Below are 22,464 nucleotides of genomic sequence, written 5' to 3' on the forward strand. Positions count from 1 at the left end.
TTATAATCAAGTTTTTCCTCGTGCTTTTATATTTTGTATGGTTTGAACTAAAAATCACTAGCAAAAATGACGCGTCCAAAGTTATGAAAATTTCCAGTTCAATTTGACATTGACATTCAGCGTTGTAAGCGACATATTAGAAAAATGAAAGTTGGAAGGATTTTAGTTGGTAATTTTAAGAAATATATGTGGATTCGAAATTTTTAGCTTATTGTGAATGTGCCTCCTAATTTTTAAATTGTACTGTAGATATCATTGTAGATCTTTGTTATGTGCTTAAAATGTAGATTCAATGTAATGCGATGTTTTAATACATCATGTATAAATTGTAATTTATCATGATTCATGCCCTCACAGACCCATTCATCTGTTTAAGTTCTTCTATACAAATTTTGGTTTGTAAAGACTGTCCAGTCTCAAAAATTTTTAAAAAATGTGTTTGTTTTGTTTTGTTTTTGTTTTGTTTTGTTTTGTTGTTTTTGTTTTTGTTTTTTTTTTTAAACCTATTATGATAATGTGGACAAGCTCCCATTATCTTAATCTTATAATAGAAAAGGGACGACAGTTTCAGAGCGTTTATGTATGTATGCAATTTAAGTCATGTTGAAAATGAAAATCATTTCTTACTTTATTGTCCTCATTATGACCAAGAAAGACAGAAATTAATCGATAAAGTAAATACTTTTGTTCCTGACTTTACAGATCACAGTACTAGATCCAAAATCAATATTCTTTTAAATAGTAAATCACAAACTATTTTGAAAATGCCCTCCACATTTATACTGAATTGCTTTAAAATTAGTGATACAAGTGTCCAATAATATTGAATATGACAGAAATATTAACCAATTATAATGTTATATTTAAATTTTTCATGTTTCACCGTAATGTATATTTATTTTTGTAATAGGCCATAACCATGCACTGTACATGTAATTGAGTTTGTGCCAATGAAGTATTTGAATTTTGTAGTGAAACCTGAAACACTCCCGAAGAAACATAAATTCATACCACCTTTCATTTTGTCAGCTCATTTATATTATTCTCATCACTTTCTAAAACAGTTTAAGTAGTCCTGATATACGGTTTGACTTTTCCTAATTACAGCTCCGAATGGTCATGGTATAAAATGTCTTTGGGAAGAATTGTTCCTCATTTATTAGGCTGATATCCTCATTTTCATAAATATTTGGGTACCATATTTGTCAAGCTGATGTTTTTGAATATATCAAAGTTTCAATAGATTATGATGTCGCATTTTGCTTTCTCATTAATGAAAGTATCTCATGTGGTCAGTATGATGGACTTTAGACACATTTTTATGCACTTAAGAGTGAGATTTGCTTGCTTATTACATTGTAGTGCATGTAGAATATGCAAATTGGTTTTTTTAAAGAACATAACTGCATGATTTATTACAATATTAGGTCTAACATGAGGGTAGACAGAATTATCCTCTGACCCTGCAACCCTCCTATAGATAGTTCTGTTTTATTTGGATGCTGATTTGTCTGTGTGGAGTTAGAATGGTGTACTAAATATAAAAAGACAAAATTTCTGCAGTACTCCATAATGTGGGAAGAGAGGACTTTCTTGTCAGATGTCTTCAATCTAAAAAAAATCAAATAATTTAGAAAGAGGAGATGTTGTATGATTGCCAATGAGATAGTCATCCACCAAGTGCCAAGTAATGAACAAGTAAACTTCTACAGGTTACCACACGGTCTTCAACGATAGACAAAATACATACCATAAAACAAGCTGTACATGTAAGAGGCCATAAAGTAAATGATGTGAAACTATTCATAAAAGACAAAAATCCACCTAATCTATAGTAAAAACGAATAACAATGAACATAAAAAGCAATGACAACCATTGGACTACAGGTTCCTGGCTTGGGACAGGCGAATAAGCAAGTTTTAAAATGGGTCATTTTCATGCATATGGTTAGAATTTTCCTTATTTTGAATGTTGTGAAGAAATGTACATGTTTACAGTATTCTTTCATTTTTTTTTTTTAGATTCATACCTCAGACAAAGACAATCTTCTGTACTACCATGCCTCTTAACTTGTCCAAAGAGATGGTTTGGTCAGCCAGCAGCTCAAACACACCCTCATCTAATCAAAGAAGGGGAAGTAACTCCAGGAATTACAAAAGAGGAATACAAAAAGAGGAGAGAAAATCTTTCTGCTCTTGCATTACAAACAGATAGTAATAAAAATCATATAATGCTTATCCCTTCAGCTACAAAACAGTTTATGTCTAATGTTATTCCTTACCCATTCCATCAAAATACAGATTTTCTGTACCTTTGTGGTTTTCTGGAACCTGATAGTTTACTTGTGATGCAATTCAATAACAAACATGCACCAATCACAACCTTGTTTGTACCAAAAAGAGATGTTCATAGAGAAAAGTGGGATGGTCCTAGATCTGGGGTTGATGGAACCCCTCTATTAACTGGGGTGGATAGTGCATATAACAATGATGAAATTGACGATTTTCTTAGAGGCTACTTATGTGATAGTTCAGACTTTGTTTTGTGGTATAATGATAAATCTGTTATAAATCCAACAATTCAAGAAGGAGCTTTGAAAACATTTCTGAAAGAGGATAAGCATTCTAAGATTGAAAGCTGGTCAGCCTACCTGCAGGCTTTAAAGGCATTTAAGTCACCTGTCGAAGTAGAGCTGATGAGGAAGGCTTGCTCAATAACTGGAGAAGCTTTTAAAGAAGTCATGAAGAGCTCTTATCCAGGGGTATGTTACATTACACACAAATACAGAACAAATAATAAAAGATAATCTAATGGGAACATCAATCTATAGAAACAAATCTTACCTAGTTATTACCATCCCCGGCTATAATTGCTCCCCTGTGGAGACACTTGATGTGTCATGTACATCCATCCCAAGGTAATGACTAACATGATGAGGGTACAATGGTTAAGTTTAAAACTGAGTTGACCACTGTTTTACCAATTTTGACATTTATACAACACAAGCCTACATCAGAACTTGTTTACCCGTTTATTCTTGACTAAGCCAGTTCATGTATATTTAATATGTCATTCCAATTTGTGTTTATTATGAGTTCAGTAATTTTGCTATTATCCTAATGAAAAATATCTAATGTCTATTTTGTTAGCAGTGATTGAAGTAGACAGTCAATGGAAAAAGTTGCAAACATACATACATGTACATGTATTTGCAGTTTACATCTACAAAAATCTTGGGATATTGTAACAAGCATATAACAACTGTTTGTTGCATAGTTTAAAACAACTAAGTGAGACAATAACTTTTTATTTATGAAGTATTCCTTTCTACTATAAAACATTTTATTTATTCATTGTTCATGTTGTGTTTTGTATGTATTTGAACATGTACATTTACAGTAGAAAACAATGATTGTTTATGGAGCAAAAGAATCATTACTGAACATTTCAATATTGTATCAATTTATTTACAGGTATATCAAAGTCACACTAAGCATTAATGTCAAGCTTCATTTTTTTTTTCAGGTAAATGAGCACTATTTATATGCCATGATAGATTATGAATGTAGAATGAGAAATGCACAAATCTTAGCTTATCCTCCTGTTGTTGCAGGTACATGTACTCTTTTACTTTTTTTTTATTTAGGCTACAAATGCCAAAACTAACAGGTGAGAACAATTTTACTGTTAAAAGTCCATAAAAATAACTACATTATGACTTAAATTCCCATTGGTTGAAGATGAACAGACAAATGAGACTTCAATTAAATTTGTAACTACTTCAATTAGTCATTCAAACAGATTATAAAACTGCTTTTCATTGTTCTGTTTACAGTGGATTTTATTACTTTTTAAGGTTGTTGAAAAACTTTTTGGGTCTGTGAACGTATTTACTATTTTTGATTTAGGTTTTAGGCTTGTGTATTTATTGTATTTCACCATATCTGTTCCTTTTTCCATTTAACTGTTATCTCATAATTACAATCATGGATAAAAATATTTAAAAATTCAAGAAATGAGCACAGTGAGCATAAGTTAAAGATTAATAGGTTCTTATATGAGTTAAGGTTAAAGATTGGGTTTGTCTTTCACAAGTTTGAGAAATTCAAGTCTTTTTTTACTTGTGAAGCGTAGCAGAATGAGTGAAAAGATCAAGAATTTCTCTATTATGTGAAAGATAACTTACCATAATCTTCTATCTTCAAGATGTAGAAGTACCTTTTTCTGCCGTGAAAGGTATAATTTGTTCCCTTCTCCTAGACAAGTGCTGCCATTCCTGGAAACATAGTATACAGCAAAGTATGACACGTGTGACCTCATCTTGCACAGGACCATTTCAAGAAGAATATCCATAATGATATACCATGTATACCATGGAGATTTTAATAAAACTCATGACTTATTGTATGAAATGTACTCATTTAAAAATTATTTTGTCCGACTTTAAGCTATCATAATGTTTACCATTTTTGATTTAGGAGGAAACAGAGCCAATATAATACACTATGTGAACAATAATAAGATAGTACATGGTGGAGAATTAGTGTTAATGGATGCTGGATGTGAATATAATGGTTATGTTAGTGACATTACCAGGACATGGCCGGTCACTGGTAGGTATAGCAGGTTAGGGAGCTAACTTTTTTTGGGAGAAAAGGCTGTATCATTCATTTTTGTTATCTCTGACTTGCTTTTTTATTTGTGTGTATTTGTTCTGATATTTTTTTAATCTACATAAAGTCGTTTTGTTTGGAAACAATTTCTTGTCCTGGATTTAGTACTTTTACTTTGAATTCTTATATGGCCGCTATATTTGCATAATAAATAAATTAAAGTTTTGATGCTTTTGGCTTTTGACTAATTTACATATACATACATGTAGAACATGAATTGATAAATCATGACGGGAAGCATTATTTTCTTTGAGAAATAACAAGATAACATTTTGTAACCACTTTTTCCTTAAATAGACTATGAAACCATGATGCTGAACCAACCACGGTTTCCCCATGTTCCACTTGCTTCTCAAACCTGAACCACCTGATCCAAAAGTTATTTGTAGTTTGTTATACAGCTCTTTATTTTTTTGTAATAAAACATTAATTTATCTTGAGATTTGCATAGCCAACCTTGTGGTAGGGTCTAGCACAGATTAATAATTCCAAAGACGTGTAAAACTGACTAATGTTTATTACAAGAGTAAAAGCGACCTTTCTCAATATACAACATGTTCAAACATATATACTATTTAATTATATAAGACACATCCATCAATCAATGTGAATCTGGACATAAACATTCTATGTGTCCTGTTTACCCGCCCATTTCTTATTTGTGTACAAGTATTTTTGTCCTCCAGGTATTTCGTTTGACTTGCTTATTACTTGTTACTTGTTGTTTTTCAAAACATGTTCTTTTACTTCCCCATTTTGGTTGTTTTATACCCGTAAGCCTTTTTGGTTGTTTTATACCTGTACATGCATGTAATTCAATTTATAGTTAACATGAACAATATTATTTCTTAAAGTCATTACACATTCCTCCCTTTCTCAAAAATAACAATTTAATCAATAATGTCTAAGCACTGTCCTATCACAACCTGCTTATTTTCTCAGTAAGTATATAATGGAATCTGAAAACAGGAGCATTTATGATACACATACCAGTACTTCTTTTGTGTATTATATTTTGAATTTTTCAAGGCTTATCTTAAGTAACCTGAGCATAATGTTTTATGTAACATACATATTTTTCGATCTGAAAATATTTTGTTTGTAGGTAAATTTACTCCAGCTCAGAGATGTTTATATGATCGAGTTCTAGACATTCAGAAGAAGTGTATAGATCAATGTATTCCCGGACAGACAATGGACTCTATTTATACCTATATGCTGAAATTGTTAGGAGATGCTCTACAAGATCTCGGAATATTTCCAAAAAACTGTAAAAATGTTACAGAGGTAGGTATTACATGTATCAGTTTTGTTTTGTTGAAAGAATGAATGTTAAACTTATAAATTAACATAAAAATGTGGCTACATGTTTGTTTTGTACTAATAATAATAAGTCTTCTGTTGTATTTTATTTTTTGTATGCTACTTTCATAAAAACCACCTGTACTTGATTTCTAGGCTTTTTATTCTTAGGTACTTGAGTGGAGTTTTCTTGAAACTTGAATGAAGTGTTGGTAACTTTTCAAGCCAGAATGAGATTGTTCTCTACCATATGTTTGAAAGGGGAGGGCACTCTCTTGGACTGAGAATCATGTTGGGGCAGGGGTGATACTAGTTTTTCATTTTTGTTTATAACTAGAACATTAAAAAATGGTCACTAAAATGATACCCCCACTCACACTCTTCCACTTGATAAGGTGTACTTTTTGACCTCTGATTTGGAATGAAGTCGTTAAAGAGGGTGCACAATGGGGATCTGTGAAAATTTCATTAAATTCTGTGCAGTGATTTAGGAGGAGTAATGGATAACAAATTGGTACCCCTTCATGTAACAGAAAGAAAGGAGGACAGAAGGATGGATATCCATCACTATATATGAAGTGGGGGTATAATGATGCATAGTGGGGATGATAGACCAAACTTGAAAAGAAGACATTTATGAAAGAATGTAATATTGTAATGTTCAAAGATGCAGAATTTTACTGCTTTGGTAGTAAATTATCTCATTTTGATTGTAAGCTAAATGTTTAAAAAAAGGTCTAATTAATTAGACAGAGACCATCTTCTTCTTGAGGGGTGCCTTGGATTTTATGTTGAGTTAGAAAAAAATTTTTGTGCACGCTTGAAAATATTTTTTTTTCAGGAGCAGCCAGAGTTAAAAATTGTTATTTGAAAATCTGCATTATCAAGTAATGAAGGATATATTGAATCATATCTTTTTTTCTGTCCATGACTGAGTAAAAAAAAATTGATCAAGTATGGAAAAATGTTATTTCTTTTAAAGTAATGCCCCCACTTATAAAAGTCGTCAGTGCCTTATTTGTGTTCTAAACTGAAATATCAACTTTGTAAATTCTAGGTATTTTTACATAAATTCCCTCTATTTCTAGGCAACAAAACTACTGTGCCCTCACCATGTTAGTCATTACCTTGGGATGGATGTACATGACACACCTAGTGTCTCCACAGGGGAGAAATTGCAGCCGGGGATGGTAATAACTATAGAACCAGGTAAGATTTGTTTCTATAGATTGGTGTACCCATTAGATCATCCTGCTAGTGAAATATGCAGTTATATCATGTAGTAAAAACCTTTTATACTGGAATCATTCTATTTGAGCAACCAAAATCCCTTGACAATATATTTATTGATGAAATTTTGTCACTGGTGGTATTTAACACTTTTGCTCCGCATACTTTCCTATATTTGCATGAACTACCTGTTCATTTTTACTACATGTAAATAAGATATATGAATTCAGCTTATAATATTAAGCTTGTAAAACTGGAAAATCCTGAAATTGCTGTAATTACTATTATGAAAATTGTAACTAGATCATTAGACCAAAACATGTTTCGTGCTGTTGAAGAACATGCATCAGGTACCATTTTTTGTGACATTCATTGTTTAGTCAATACAGATTCCAAAGCTCTACGAAATATTTAATTTCAATTAAAAAATAAGGTGTACTTTAAAATAATTTATGAAAATTAGTTTTCATAATACAACAAAAAATTCACAAAACATGCAAATTAATGCCCACAAATAAAAGCACATTCATGATATGTAAATCTGGAGAAAAAAAGCAAAAATATCTGAATAGACCTTTTCGCGATAAGTTGATAAGCGTGCTCAATAAACACTTCCGCATAATAGGCTCATCCTCCCAAGTCAGGGTTTTGAGTCCACCTTCACTCCCTCAAACCCCTGACATCACTCATTCATATTTAGCGGGTATCGTCCAGTGCCATCTAGTGAGTAACTTAAATTTAACCCGGATCCAAAATCCAATCAAATCACTCGTAATGGAAACTCTTCAATAAGTGGCTACACATCACATAATTTTTTTTCAGTAAAGGCTCTAAACAGAATTTAGTTATTTTTTTTTTTGTTCATATTGCATCATTTGTGACATCATACAACTTTCAGTTACTATATCAGATCGTCCATTACCTCGTATTATTTTTTCCACAGACATTTTATGTTAATTCGACTTTCATTGGTGCTTCTCACCCGGAGAAGCAACCAATCAGTATTAGCTGGACGATACCCGCTAAATATGAATGAGTGATGTCAGGGGTTTGAGGGAGTGAGGATGGACTCAAAACCCTGACTTGGGAGGATGGATAGGGCTTAGGTAGAACAAAAGAATTTTTCTCACGGAAGTGTATATTGAGCATGGTCTACGCATGAAAAAGGCTATTTTGACACACACTTTGATTCAGACCCTTTATGCATGCTAATTAACTATGCCACAATTAGCACAAATTCTATTTCTTGAATTAATGTGTGTGTAAAAATAGCATGAGTCTCTTTCATGTAATAGTACATTATATCAAAAATGTCTTAAGAGACGAAAGACTTTTATTTGTGTAGGTATATACCTGTCGGAAGAAAATACAGACATTCCAGCAGAGTTCAGAGGAATTGGAATTAGGATTGAAGACAATATTCTAATTACAAAATCAAAGCCTGATGTATTATCAGCTGATGTACCAAAGGAGGCAGATGAAATAGAGAGATTAATGGCAAAAACTTGATTGTAGATGGATATGCTTAACTAATACCTGAAGTCTTTCTTTATTTCATACTAAGAATTGCAGTGTTTAATCAAAATGGTCCCAATTATTGACCCTAGTTGTTTTTCCTCATCATTCCAAGTTCCAAGTGATCAAACTTATTAGAATTATTATCTCGATATTTATCATAATCATCTTTATATGGTGTACACTGCATGCAGAATAGGAACATTGAAGAATTATGTGTTTCAGATCAACATTATACAGTGTTGCTAGCTTTTTTTCTTACGGATACTGTTTTATTTACCTTCCTCTTTGCTCAACTTTCTACGTGTACCACTACTCATCCATTGATCAAATCATTACATGTATTTATAATTGTTCGATAGAATGATCTGTTCTTTGTAGAAGGCCTCTCACTTGTGTTTTCCATTTTATATTTTCTTTATTTTTATAGGGTCTAGAACATCTTTAAAAATACATACCGTATATACAAGCGATTTTCTGTTTGTCATTTACAAGAGAGTTGTAAATCCAACTCAGACATTGTTTGGACTTTAGCTGACCAAAATGTCATCACAATTTAGTTTAAAGGTTGGAGGCCAAGCTAACTTGTTGTCAGTCCATCTCCTATATACAATATACTACTACTGGTCAGTAAGGCATGGAATACCAATTTCCAAGTCTGACTGGAAGAATTTTTTTTTTGCAATGGATCAAAAAACTGTTTAGTAGAACAGCTAGCATAAGAGATATACCATTTCTATAAGAAACAACAAGACTTAATTATATTCAAACGTTTTATTTATAAAAATATAAACAAACAAATAAAATAACCATAAAATGTGTGTATAATATCAAAGTATGGCATCTATTGTATTTTGGCAGCTAGAGATTCATTTCTGCATGGAAATTTTTAAGCATTTATAATATCAAAGTATGGTATCTATTGTATTTTGGCAGCTAGAGATTCATTTCTCCATGAAAATTATTAAGCATTGATAATTACAGACTACTTAAAAATTCTTTTCTCTACCTGCATATCAAATATTAAACACAATGAAGACATTTTCCGCATATTAATGGTAAGTAAAGATGTAAATCATTGGTTAATAACATTGATGAGTACTTTTCTGAATACAATATATGTCATTGATTTCTATTGTCATAGAATTATATTTGATATTAGTATTTTCTGTTTTGTAAATGTCTACTATTGAACTTACAATAAAAACATAAAATTGAGATCAGTTTGGGTATATTAATATATGACACAACCCATTAAAATAGACTTGATTTTGGCTTGACAAAAATATACATGTACAAGAAAATGAGATCACTTCACTGTATGGCACATCGATCAGTTGGAGGTGTTTCCTTAGAAACATGGTCAAAATTGAACTTAATTATGAGATCAAGGTTTCCATTTAAAATGGAGTTAAATAAACACTTCAACACACAAAAAAAAGGACGCTAAAAAAGGATTTTGCACATTAATGACAATAATCATTCGCAATGGTAATATTATAGTATTATGAAATCAAGGATCAAGTTTCCATAAAAGAAAAAAATCAAATTAAGTGCATCTTCAAATCCTTCCTCAGCTCAAAGTTCAACCAATCAACTGGCTAGAATTAAAATTCATGCATTTCATATTTGAGTTGTTGTATGAAACAGTTGACACATTCATAAAAAATATGGTACAATTTACAACATCCAATATGTACCAGAATGTTTTTATTCACCTTGGTGATTGCATATGTACAAATTTAGCACTGAATATTATAATTACATATTTACACATTGATAAAATAATGTCTGGTAATTGAAAATTACAACAAAACTTTTGTTGAAAATTTTGTATCTCAATCAAATTCTCATTTATTGATGTATATGACACATTTGATTCCTATTTAGTTTAATTATAAGCTAGGGAGATTATATCAAGTATGAAATCAAGATTAAGAGTTATCTCCCTTTTAGCAAAAATAAACATATTCACACTCTACCAATCATCCAGTTTAACAGAGTTATCTCCCTTTAAACAGTATACAACTTCATTCTACCAATCATCTAGTTTAACAGGATACTCTCCTGTCAAACAAGCTACACAATGTCCTGTTGAACCATTAGCATTCTTTATCCCTTCTCTCACTGCTTTCTTCAGTCCATCTACAGACAAGTACTGTAAACTATCAGCTCCTATGGTGTAAAAGAAAAAAAAATTAAAACATCGGTTAGACTAGATGAGGCTCGGAGCCAGAATTTCTGTTTCTTATCTGTAGTGGTAAAGCATATGTAACTCAGGAAAGATTGATTTGATAATTATGCATGTGAGAAAGTTTCCTTTGAATTGACCAGGAATAACCAATTTAAAATGGTTGAAAGCTTTTGTTAGCACATATACCTAATACTGATCTTAAAACTTTTGTATGTCTCCATTAATAGCACAAAACCTTGAAGCAATAGGGTTTAATTTACGGTACAAATACAGTTTTGAAGGTGTTGCTAATTCCTTTGGTAAACCAGTAATACGTCCTCCTGAAGTTATCACTGAAACATAACCTCAAAATACAGGTATTTATCAGGCCAAGTAAACTTTAATGGTAGGTTTTCATCCAGCCTTCACAGAAAATACAGGGTGGGTGGGATGATATTATTTTTTAATTTTTTTTTTCTTCAAAGGTATTTGCTAGTCTAATTTTAGCTCTCTGAAGTATATATATGTTCTAAATCCATATCAACATCAGTTTCAGAGAAGAAACATCCTTTCAGTCACCAAAAAATGAAAGATTTCTGTGTCATATTGTCTCAAATACTAGAAAGTAATGCAAAAAAATTCCTGATTTTGAAATTCCCGCCCCAATTTTTTTTGTCAATTTTTTAGGGGAAGGAGGGGATAAGAATCGACAAGTTAATATGATTTGGTCTTACTCTACTTCATTAAACATGTTCAAGTCCACACTGAACACCTCAATCTTTATTTAAAGTTAACCTACCAAAATGTGCAGCCATGTCCTCTAGCTTGAGTTTGTTAGCTATAAGTTCCTGATATGTAGGAATATTGATTCCCATGTAGCATGGATACTTGATTGGCGGAGAAGCTATTCTAATGTGAATCTGTAAAGAAATTAAATTTTAATTGCATTTTAACATTTTTCAATTTATATTCTAATATATAAAATATATATAAATTTACAACCACCACAAAAAAGCAAACACTCCTTGCAACTTCTTTCAAATGTTGGTCTTGTCAAATGGAAAAAAATGTTAGGTTTTGTGGATTCAAAAGAAGTCCCAGTAAAGACAAAAAAATCCAAATTACTGCAATATTTAAAGTATTTTTTTATGTTTCTAGAATGTTAAATAATTCCATTTTCAGTGTTAAACAAGAGATGAATAACCAGCAATTGCCTCATAAGACTTGAAGAATTTAACAAAGCTTACTAAGTGATACCCCTGCTATCATCCACAGAAACCATATAGGAAACCCCATAAGCAATTTATGGCATACTGATGGAAAAACAAAAATAGGAGATGCACAATGGCATAATGTAATGAAGAATCTATGAAAGGTTCATCAAATCTGTTCAGCGATTTCAGAGTTGTGAATTAGAACTAGTTACAGATGAGACACCATGATAATTACATATATATCATGATTTTCAAGCAGGGAGTATAAAAAAATCTCCAGAAAAATTACAAACATCAATGAGAACAGTGTGAAAGCAAACAAATTGTTCACTGAATTGATATTCTTTACTTCCCTTATTTCTTTATAGTAACAACATCTATAAAATTTTAACTAAAGATTTTCAAAATTTGTTTAAGTACCTCAGCTGCACCTTCTGCTCTAAGAAGTTTTATAATGGGAACCATGGTAACACCTCTAACAATGGAGTCATCAACCAACACAACTCGCTTCCCTTTAAAGTTCTCCGTCAACACACCAAACTTCTTAGCCACACCTAACTGTCTCAGTCTCATGCTTGGCTGTATAAATGTTCTTCCTATGTATCTGTTTTTACAGAATACCTCACCGTAGAGTATTCCAAGCTGAAACAGTATATAATAGTGAAATCAAGAGAATTCAATATTTCACAACTGATCAAAAACAATAACTCTATCCCAAATTATGGTCTCGCTAATGACCTCTAACATTTCCATTACTTTACATGTTTAACAAGTAATTTTCAAAATTTCACTGTGAACTCCTAGGACAAATGACATCTTAAAGTTGCAGACCATTGTGAAGCTTGGAAAATAAGGCTTTCAAAATCATTATGCTAATGGTACGATGATTATAGAAATTCTTCACAAAATTTACTTGAATAAATATTACTGAAAATCCACATTTTAAGCTTTTCTGCTGACAGCATGGAGGCAAATTATTCACACATGTAAACAATATTCATACGCTTTTGTATTAAATTACAAACATGATTTTTAAGTACACATTCTCAGCTTTATTTTGACTACTTTTGATCAGAATACACACAAATAATACACTTACAATGCATATTTCTAGGTTCGGTGTGTTTTTGGTACTACATAGGGGGATGGCCATTTAACCCAGAAGTGGTTACTGAGACCTATGGGCCAAATGCAGAAATAAACAAAATTGTGATGGTAAAGATTCTACTAAGTTCAGTTATAATTAAAAAATCAGATCGAAAAAAACAATCTGGACAAGTTCTCCCATCTAGTGCATGCAAGATCTTCTTTTTGTGCAGTGTGAAAGTGTGAGTATCGGCAGTCCAAATGATACAAATCAAAAGTTAGATTATCTCTCCATGCAGGCATGTAAAGAGAATTATCTTCCTTAATGTGCATCTACATATGACATTAACATTTCTTAGAGGTTTCGATAAAATCTTTTTTGCAGTTAAGGAATTGTGCTTTTGTGAAGTAAGATTATCTCCCTTGAACGCAACCAAAAGTACCTGTACCTATATGTAAGCTTATATTATTTATGCAAAATATAGATATTAGTCAATATAAAAAGGTAAAGAAAGAGTTAAAATAAAAATAGACCTGAATTTAAGAAGTCAACAAAACAGAAATTTGAAAAACCTGAGATCAAATATAAAGCGGCACAAAAGTATCAAAATGGAAAATGCAGACTTGAAAAAAAAAGAATTCCACTGAAAAAGACAAGAAAATTAGGTCTGATTTTACCTTTTCAGCATAAGCTAATGCTGCAGGAGTAGCCGACTCGGGAACGGTACTGACAATATCTACATTGACAGGAGCTTCCTCTGCCAGTTGTTGACCGCATCTCTGTCTTACTGTGTAAACCATCTGACCTGAAACAACCAATCATATTTGTGTATATATTTGTAACAGTAATACTTATCATTGTTTGAATTCAGCCAGACTACAAGAAGTTAATCCAATAATAAAGACTTGCATTGTGGAAAATTCAACAATATCTGAAGTATAATCTTTACAAGTACTAATTTCTGTGTTTTTAGTGGTCAATTTAATTTTATTTCATATAATGTCTTTCTAAAACATGTATCCTTTGAACTTTTTTTTATATAATTACCATATAGTTCAAAATAAATAAACAGTGATTTCAGGAAAATCACAAAAGGATACATACCCTCAAAAATACTGTCTGGTCTGGCAAAATAAACATACTCAAATATACAGAATGCAGAAGGAGCTTTGTTTGGTCTGGGAGCTATATATACTGATTTTACTCCTTCTTTACTCAGTTCCACTACTTCTCCTAAAATAGATTGATGAAGGAATATTGTAATATGGAGAAAACAAAAGCAAAGCTTTTTATAAGGAAATATTATATGACTGAAGAACTTTAAAATGGAATCAAGATTCAGTTTTGGAACTATAGGTCACAATAATTCAAGAAATCCTTAGCAGACATGTAAATAAGGTATAACTTCCCCAGTACAACCAATTTGAACATGCTGAACAGAGTTAATTGATTATAGCCTAGCGAGGTCAAGAAGAATAGACATTTGTAATCATGAGGGATGTCATGAACAGAAGTAGAGAAGAAAACACATGACAGTAAGTTACAGAGAGAACTGGTTGTGTATCCAAGCACAAAAATCCTGAAGTTGAATTATTTCCCTTTGCAAGCAGTTGATAAAATGCTCAACTGTATATAACATTAATATATGATATTGTTGGTGATGTGCTAATTTCGCTTGTTTTTTCTAATGAATTGACACCATTAAATCCCACCAATTAAGACAAATGTTTGTACTATAAAACACAAATATTTTTTCAAATTCCTGAATATTGGTAACTGTGAAAATAAATATGACAGTACCGAGGGGATATTGTACCTGGTAGCACTTCTCTGTGATATCTAGCACCCATACTGTTAAAGTTACACGATTCCGAGGACACCACCCAACCATCAATATCATTATCAGTGATGGTGGTGTTCCTGGAGAATGTTGCTGCAGGAATAAGTTTACCCAGGCAAAGTGGGCGATTACCGAATGGATCTCGAACAGCATAGATCTTGTTGTGGTGCATTATGACCAGTGAATAAGATGAGAGGGTTTCTGCCATTATTCTTTTTATCCTGTGAATAAAGCAATGTGTTTAAAAAACAACTGATACATATGTGGTTCAAGAAATCCTAAATGCAGCTGTAAGACTCGAGTACTGATCTTTTGCAGTAACCTTTAAACAAATTTACTGTTTCTTATATTATTTGAGGGATGTCCCACCTGCGATTTGATGAAACCTACGTTTTAGCTGCATGACAATTGTTTTTATATGCGAAACATGAAGTAAAAGACCTACATGCAGCTGTACATTATTTCAATAATTTATTTTTAATAAAAGTGTAAATAATAACATTATCTCATGGTTGTGCATTGCACAAAGTGAAACAAGGAACTATGCAACCATTTTCCTTTTGAAGTTTCATTTTTTTCTCTCCCTGGCATCATTAACTGACTTTACCTGCCAACCCAGTTAACAACACCTTGTGGTTCCCCACATTCTGGAATGTGTGTCAGTAACTGTGTGATCAGTTCACTGTCAGAACCTGTAGATAAACCTACACCATGCCGTAACAACTGAAAATAGATTAACATAAGCAAGAAATATACTTTAAATGCAGACATTAGCGTGAATTAATCTTAATCTTGTTGGTCCATACAAGACATATCATGGTTGGGCCTTTGAATTCAATAAAAAATACCAGTATTAGAAACAAGGAAAACTTAAATAAGACCTTCAAAAATTTTACTTCTGTTCTCTCAAATTACAAGCTGAGCTTTAGCTCAAATTTACATTACTATCTTGTTGGCATTAATGTGTTACAAATTTTAACTCAGTTTCAAGGTGTTCATTATGAACAGGCAAATGTTACTTTATGCTCATCATTTTGTTTTGAGTTTTTTTTTTAACAATTAATATTGTTTAATAACATTTGCTGACTTTTCTATTCAAAAGCCTTCTTTTTTATCTTATTTATCACCTTTTTCTTCAATGATCTGGCATTAACAAGTTCCCCATTGTGAGCGACAGCTATCAAACCGTGTTCCGTCTCTACAACAAAGGGCTGTATATTCTGCATCTCTGATTCTCCTTGAGTTGAATATCTGGTATGACCTTCAAATACACATCAAATAGCATTATAAAAAGTCATATAAGTTATTTCAATGACATATAGACACTTGTTCCTGTTTTTTTTGCTCATTGGAAATGATGCATGATTTAGTTCTGTTGATATTGCAAACAGAAAAAATTTAAAAACGCAGTCTTATTTTAAGTAGCACTCCAGCTAAGGATCATGTAAAATGTGATTCATGGGTAAAAAGCCTACATATTTTTATTTTTGATATTTTGTTTGAAATGTCATAGTAAACAGAAATAAACATGTGGTTTTTCATATAACCCGTGCTCTTAGGAGGTAAAAATTATATGGAATGCACTGTAGATTTCAAAATTAAGGGAGATAACTCTGTAAATGGCGCTCAAAAACAATAGAATCTACTGTATTTTCAATGTCGATTATCTCCTAAGAGCAGGCAGATTTGAATGAATAATTACACATTTCATAGTATAGACCCATATAACAACTTAATTACAAAAATAAAAATATGTAGCCTTTCTTGGGGTGTATCACATTTTTCAGATTTTGCATGATTCCTACAAAGACAGCTACTAAATTAGATTGAATTTTGTATTAATGTTCATGTCATTTAAGTATAGAAAGCAGGGTTTTCATTTTGTTTCATCAAAACAGATGATGAAGTGACCACAACTGATGGGCTACCTTCAATAATATATGAAGATAACTTCATTAATATATATTTTTTAAAATACTTTCTGATGGTTTTCATTTTAAGCAGATATAATATATATATATATATAAGAAAAATATATTTATAAAACCAGCAGACAAAGGCAGCGCCATAGTAGTTATGGATAAAAATAACTACATCTCAGAAGCTACCCATCAACTTTCTGATGAAAGATTTTATAAAAAGCTACCCAGTGACCCTACTAAATCTTTCAGTGAAAAAATCACTTCAGAACTGAACAAAATGTTCAAGGACCGCAGCATTACAGAAGAACAGTTCAAATACTTAAAACCAGAGGATCCAAGACCCGGACGTTTTTACCTTCGACCTAAAATTCACAAAAAAGATATCCCTGGATGACCCATAGTTTCTGCTAATAGTCACCCAACCGAAAAAATTTCTGAATTTGTGGATTACCATCTCCGACCCCTTGTTCAAAAGCTCCCGTCATATTTAAAAGACACCACGGACTATCTGAGGAAAATGGAATCAATGAATCCTTTACCTTCCGAAACACTTCTGGTCTCCCTTAATGTCACTTCACTCTATACTAATATCCCACACGATGACGGTATAGAAACCTGCCGAGAAGCTTGGGAATTAGAGATATTTTTGACCCCCTACCGACTGCCTAGTTAATTTACTCACTTTAGTTTTGAAGTGTAACGACTTCACTTTCAACGACGAACACTACCTTCAAATCAATGGTACAGCTATGGGAACGAAAATGGCTCCTCCGTATGCTAACATCTTCATGGGTAAATTAGAAAATCAAATAATCTCAACATCTTTATTGAAACCCCTCTCTTGGTTTCGATTCATCGATGATGTTGACATGAAATGGACTGAGTCGAAAAAAAAACTTAGACAATTTTATCACACATGCCAATAATGTTCATCCATCAATCAAATTCACCCATGAAATTTCTGACACTAAAATCACATTTTTAGATACTACTACGTTTGTAAAAGACGGGGAAATGTCCATGGATCTTCACAGCAAACCAACTGATAGTCACCAATACTTATTTCCCAATAGTTGTCATCCAAAACATTGTACTAAAAGCATCCCATACAGTCAGGCACTTCGAATTCGGCGTATTTGTTCTTCTGACGATACCCCCAACAAACGTCAAGATGAACTCCGTGGTCATTTATTATCGCATGGCTATAAATCAACAGATGTAGATCGGGGATTTGAACGTGCTAACAAAATCAGCCGTAAAGATCTCCTCGAGTACAAACCTAAGAAAAAGAACAAAAGAGTCCCTTTTGTACTTAAGTACCATCCAGCCTTTTGGAAACTCTCGCAGTTACTGCATTCAAATTGGAAAGACATTCAAAAACATCCCAAGCTCTCCAAGCTCTTTCCGGGGGCCCCGGTCCTGGCATTCCGTAGACCTAGGAGCCTAAGAGATGCCCTAGTAAGAGCAGAGATTTCATCTCAGTCTAAACAAAATACAACGGGCCAGTGTCGACCATGTGGAGATAAGAGATGTAAGACCTGTACCCAGATGCCGCACACCAAAACTTTTAAAAGCTACTGCACTGGAAAGGAATTTGCCATTTTTTGCGACGTAACTTGCAAAACCGAAAATACCATATACCTTCTCCAGTGCCGATGTGGTATGCAGTACGTTGGCGAAACAGAACAACCTTTCAACAGGCGTATGAATGGTCATCGCAGTGACTACAAATGCAAACCAGACCTCCCTCTGAGTCGCCATCTTAGATCTGCCGAACACACCCAGGAGGATCTCCACAACATTGTTGTGACGATCATAGAACATAATAAAAACTGGTCAAAATGTAAAAGAGTATCTTGGGAAAGCTTTTGGATGAAGAAATTGCAAACAACTTCACAAGATGGAATTAACGAGAAAAAATAATTCATTTTTAGGTCTTGGATCTAAGGCTGGTACAGCACTACTTGCTATACATCAATACGCCGTACTACTATATTTGGACTTTCTATATTTTTTTAAATTGTTTTCCACAGTTAATTGTAACTTTGATAAAAAGACCCTCTTTGTTATTTTCATTCAGGCTCCTCATCAGTTGCTTATGTGAGCCTTTGATAAAGGTACAATCACCCACAGCGTACGCGATTCAGCTTCTGAATCTGTTTTGATCTTGAACTTTGTGAGTTTTATGCTCGTTAAGTTTTATGAGTTTTATGCTGAGGAAGGATATCTGTTATCCGAAATATTCAATTTAAATTTTACCATGAACCCCGTGCAGGTCCGGGTGTTAAAAGAATAGGCCTGCAGCAGCACTAAGCTTGTCGTAAAAGGCGACTAAATAGTGCTCGGAACCCTAGCCAGGGGCTAGGGCACTTTGCCCACAGAGCAACTGGGATGCGTGCCCCAGGTGGTTGAATGGGGTACCCCTGGCGTGTTACATGCTGGGGTTGTCAGGCTATAATACGGAAAACCTGACCGCAAACAATAGTGGTGCACCGTGTTGGGAAAGATGCCACGTTCCTCGCACGTTAAAGAACCCTACTGTGGTATTCTCCCAGAGTAGGAACCATAGGCTCCACCACAGGAGGCTAAATTGTCCCACCCTACCCACCTCTCCCTATTTCCAGTGGCAATCAAAATTTGTCGACCCCATTGTCCTTGTGTCCCATCCCTTTTTCTTTCATCATTTCATGTTCATTTTATCACCAATTTCATGTTCATCGTCTGAATATAGCTGACATATTGCTGTTCGGACGTTAAACCCCAACAAACAAACAAACAAAAATCTTCTGGTGATGTTAAACATATTTAGAAAAATATATTATTGAAGTTATCTTATTGCAATCTTTAAAAAAATCTTCAGACATTTCTGCCTAGGAAATAATCTTTGAAAAAGACATCTTTTTTTTAAAATCTGGCCAAGTGTTTCTAAATTTCTCCTACCAAAAGGTAGAGTTCATCCTTCAAAGCCAATATGTATGCATATCAAACTATAATGCTATACTCATGTTTGTTCCTCATTAACTGGAGCTAGAGGGGGCAATGAACCATTTATCACATTCAAGCATTCAAATATGTCTTATTAAAACCTAATTTTTTTTATAAAACATTTTACATTATGGTCCATTGACATTCTGAATTTGAATATCATTACAAATGGACCATTCTAAAAAGTTAACCCCAGTCACTGGATCCTAGCAGTAACAATGGTGCTTATTTAACCTTCACATTCAAGCACATTAAAATCAGATTTTTTATAACAATGTTCTGTTATGGCCCACTGAAATATTGAATATCATTAAAAATGGCATAATCTCATAATGTTAATCCAAACCACTGGATCCTAACAGTAACAATGCTACTTATTTAACCTCCACATTCAAGAACCTTAAAATCAGACTTTTTTTTTTAAATGATTATTATACTACATTAATTTATGGTTCATAAATTAATGTTATATTATGGACTTTTGAAATTCTGAATATCATTAAAAATGGCCCATTTAAAAATTATAATCCAAACCACTGGATCCTATCATTAATAATGCTGCTCTTTTACTGTTACTCACCAATACCAAGGTTGCCTTTCAATTTTCCAAGGTCCTCTTCATTATAAATATGTGTAACCAATCCCATTCCTTTCTTCTTCTTAAACTTAGAATCTGCTGAACCCAAGCTTGTTACTATACCAGCACTTTCTTGTCCTCTGAAATGTTTTAGTATTACCCCAGTTTTACGAAAATCTAAAATACTTATGACATTACATAACAATTCATAGCATAACAATAGTATCAAGACTTTTCATTCATTCAAACAAATTTTGGCATTTAAGCACATGTAGCAATTTAATTTTAAAATACAGGAATATTTATTGAAGAATATATATAATGAAGTTTTCCAATAGCATATTCCATATTGAAATCAAAATACCCTTGTTGACCACAATGTTTTGCCTCATATGGTTCTATCATTAAATTATGTCTATTACATTTCAAAATATGAAAAAGCAGTATTTGAGATGAGAGGGGGCCATTTATCACATTCCACTTTAAAATGCCCCATTTGAATCAGAATTTGTTTATGAAAAGTGTTAAAAAAACAGTCCATTGAAATTTTAATTCCAATCTCTGAAAAAGACACTTTTTTACACAGAAACTTCATTTTTAAGGAAGAAATTTACCTATGTTGGAGCCCAACAAGCCCAAGGTATATCGTGTGGGCCACATCAAGCTGAGTAGGCCATTCCCTAGCAGCCACACACCCAAACACACCACATGCTTCATGCATCCCTGTGTCATCCATTATGTAAAATTAAATCCTGAAATCAAAAATCAATATGTTAATCGGTACATGTACATGTAGTCCATAAATGTAAAGCACTAAACTGTTTGAAACCCATACAAATAAAGAATTGCCATAAAGCAGATGAAAATTGTTCCTTAAATAATACTAGAAATGTAAAAAATAAAATTTTTGGAGGGGGGTAATTTCAAGCCATTTGCATGGGCTTTTTTGTGCCAAAAGGACTGATCTTGAACTTCAACCCACTTATCAAATAAAATAAAATAAACTAAGTCTTAATAATGATTAAAATAATTTTCTCTGAATAAATTTTAAAACGCACAATGTGACAAGCAGTTATTATTTTTTGTTTTTTGTTTTTTAAATTTAAAAACGACAGCACTTGCTCTTTATGCCACAGCTATCAATCATTATTGCTCAGAAAGTACATTTTTGAAGAACACTATATGAAAGATTTTTATTTCACTTTAATAATAATCAAAAGATTATCAATTCAATTTTTAGCTAGAAAAATTCTGATAAACATGTAGAAATAATATAGATTAAATATTAAACCATGAGTATAAAATTACAAGTATAAGTACTTACCTGTACACCCAAAATCAAGCACAGAAAAGTGTTTAGGGGTATCAGCTAGATATTTATACACAAGACCTGGTCAAGATTACTGAATCAGTAATCAGTATGATGTCAGATTGATTGAAATTATGTCAGTTTGTATTAATTACCCCTGCTTGATGAGATTATTATCTAACCACTGTTCATACAAATTAAATCACATTTTATATTTTTCAAGGTTGGCAACTTGTACAGCAAATCATGACAATTGCAATAAGTTAATTCAATCAATTGAAATAAAAATGACAAAACTAACAAGCACAGATATTTGAAGACATGTATTTCATACCACTGAACATGAACAAGTTACATGTGTACATCTGTAATGATTCAGATTGATTCTTGGTACTGTAGGTTGAAGAAAGGGTCCATAAATTATGATGCCATCATATCATATTAAAATTGGAAACTCAAATTATGTTTTACTTACAGGCTACAGACAACAACACATTCCCCTTTCATCAATTTTCTTTTCATTGGCATTGATCATGAACTGAACACTTGTCATGGTCAGTGACGATCGTGATCAGTGACCTTTAACCCGACGAAATTTACTTTATTTTAAGAATTGAAGAGACAAAATGTTAATGT

The 22,464-nt window shown here is 32.6% G+C and overlaps 2 protein-coding genes across 4 annotated transcripts; one reads left to right on the forward strand and one right to left on the reverse strand.

Moving 5' to 3' along the window:
* The first annotated feature begins 111 nt into the window (after nucleotides 1-111).
* On the forward strand, nucleotides 112-9,939 carry LOC148605102 (xaa-Pro aminopeptidase 3-like). Of its 3 annotated transcripts, none has more exons than XM_088550636.1 (7): nucleotides 112-169; nucleotides 2,023-2,762; nucleotides 3,527-3,614; nucleotides 4,480-4,614; nucleotides 5,780-5,961; nucleotides 7,065-7,185; nucleotides 8,552-9,939. In XM_088550636.1, exons 1-7 carry the CDS (start codon nucleotides 145-147, stop codon nucleotides 8,713-8,715), a joined length of 1,455 nt encoding a protein of 484 aa, XP_088406762.1. In that variant the 5' UTR covers nucleotides 112-144; the 3' UTR covers nucleotides 8,716-9,939. The 3 variants fall into 3 exon arrangements, with proteins under 3 accessions (XP_088406762.1, XP_088406763.1, XP_088406761.1); XM_088550637.1 differs by having other exon boundaries at nucleotides 122-165; XM_088550635.1 differs by lacking the exon at nucleotides 112-169 and adding an exon at nucleotides 1,298-1,687.
* On the reverse strand, nucleotides 9,481-22,457 carry LOC148605103 (amidophosphoribosyltransferase-like). The gene is made up of 11 exons (XM_088550633.1): nucleotides 22,304-22,457; nucleotides 21,134-21,271; nucleotides 20,523-20,659; nucleotides 16,163-16,296; nucleotides 15,643-15,758; nucleotides 15,012-15,256; nucleotides 14,300-14,428; nucleotides 13,873-14,000; nucleotides 12,529-12,750; nucleotides 11,694-11,814; nucleotides 9,481-10,896 (listed from the first exon to the last, which is right to left on the reverse strand). The coding sequence occupies exons 2-11, from the start codon at nucleotides 21,253-21,255 to the stop codon at nucleotides 10,757-10,759; spliced, it is 1,494 nt and encodes a 497-aa protein (XP_088406759.1). The 5' UTR covers nucleotides 21,256-21,271; nucleotides 22,304-22,457; the 3' UTR covers nucleotides 9,481-10,756.
* Between the last annotated feature and the right edge of the window lie 7 nt (nucleotides 22,458-22,464).

The sequence above is a fragment of the Perna viridis genome, chromosome 10 (assembly GCF_037379345.1).
Source record: "Perna viridis isolate PV_CMFRI_1.1 ecotype Kerala chromosome 10, ASM3737934v1, whole genome shotgun sequence".
Lineage (NCBI taxonomy): Eukaryota > Metazoa > Mollusca > Bivalvia > Mytilida > Mytilidae > Perna > Perna viridis.

What these genes read in the sequence shown, in the direction of transcription:
- LOC148605102 (XM_088550635.1), top strand. Translation starts at nt 1,651, where the DNA reads ATGATTGCCAATGAGATAGTCATCCACCAAGTGCCAA. An exon ending in AGTCATCCACCAAGTGCCAA is followed by an intron (nt 1,688 to 2,022) that starts GTAATGAACAAG and finishes TTTTTTTTTTAG; the next exon opens with ATTCATACCTCAGACAAAGA. An exon ending in TTATCCTCCTGTTGTTGCAG is followed by an intron (nt 3,615 to 4,479) that starts GTACATGTACTC and finishes TTTTTGATTTAG; the next exon opens with GAGGAAACAGAGCCAATATA.
- LOC148605103 (XM_088550633.1), bottom strand. Translation starts at nt 21,255, where the DNA reads ATGGATGACACAGGGATGCATGAAGCATGTGGTGTGTTTGGGTGTGTG. An exon ending in GTTGTTAACTGGGTTGGCAG is followed by an intron (nt 15,257 to 15,642) that starts GTAAAGTCAGTT and finishes CTTTATTCACAG; the next exon opens with GATAAAAAGAATAATGGCAG. An exon ending in ACCAGACAGTATTTTTGAGG is followed by an intron (nt 14,001 to 14,299) that starts GTATGTATCCTT and finishes TGGTTGTTTCAG; the next exon opens with GTCAGATGGTTTACACAGTA.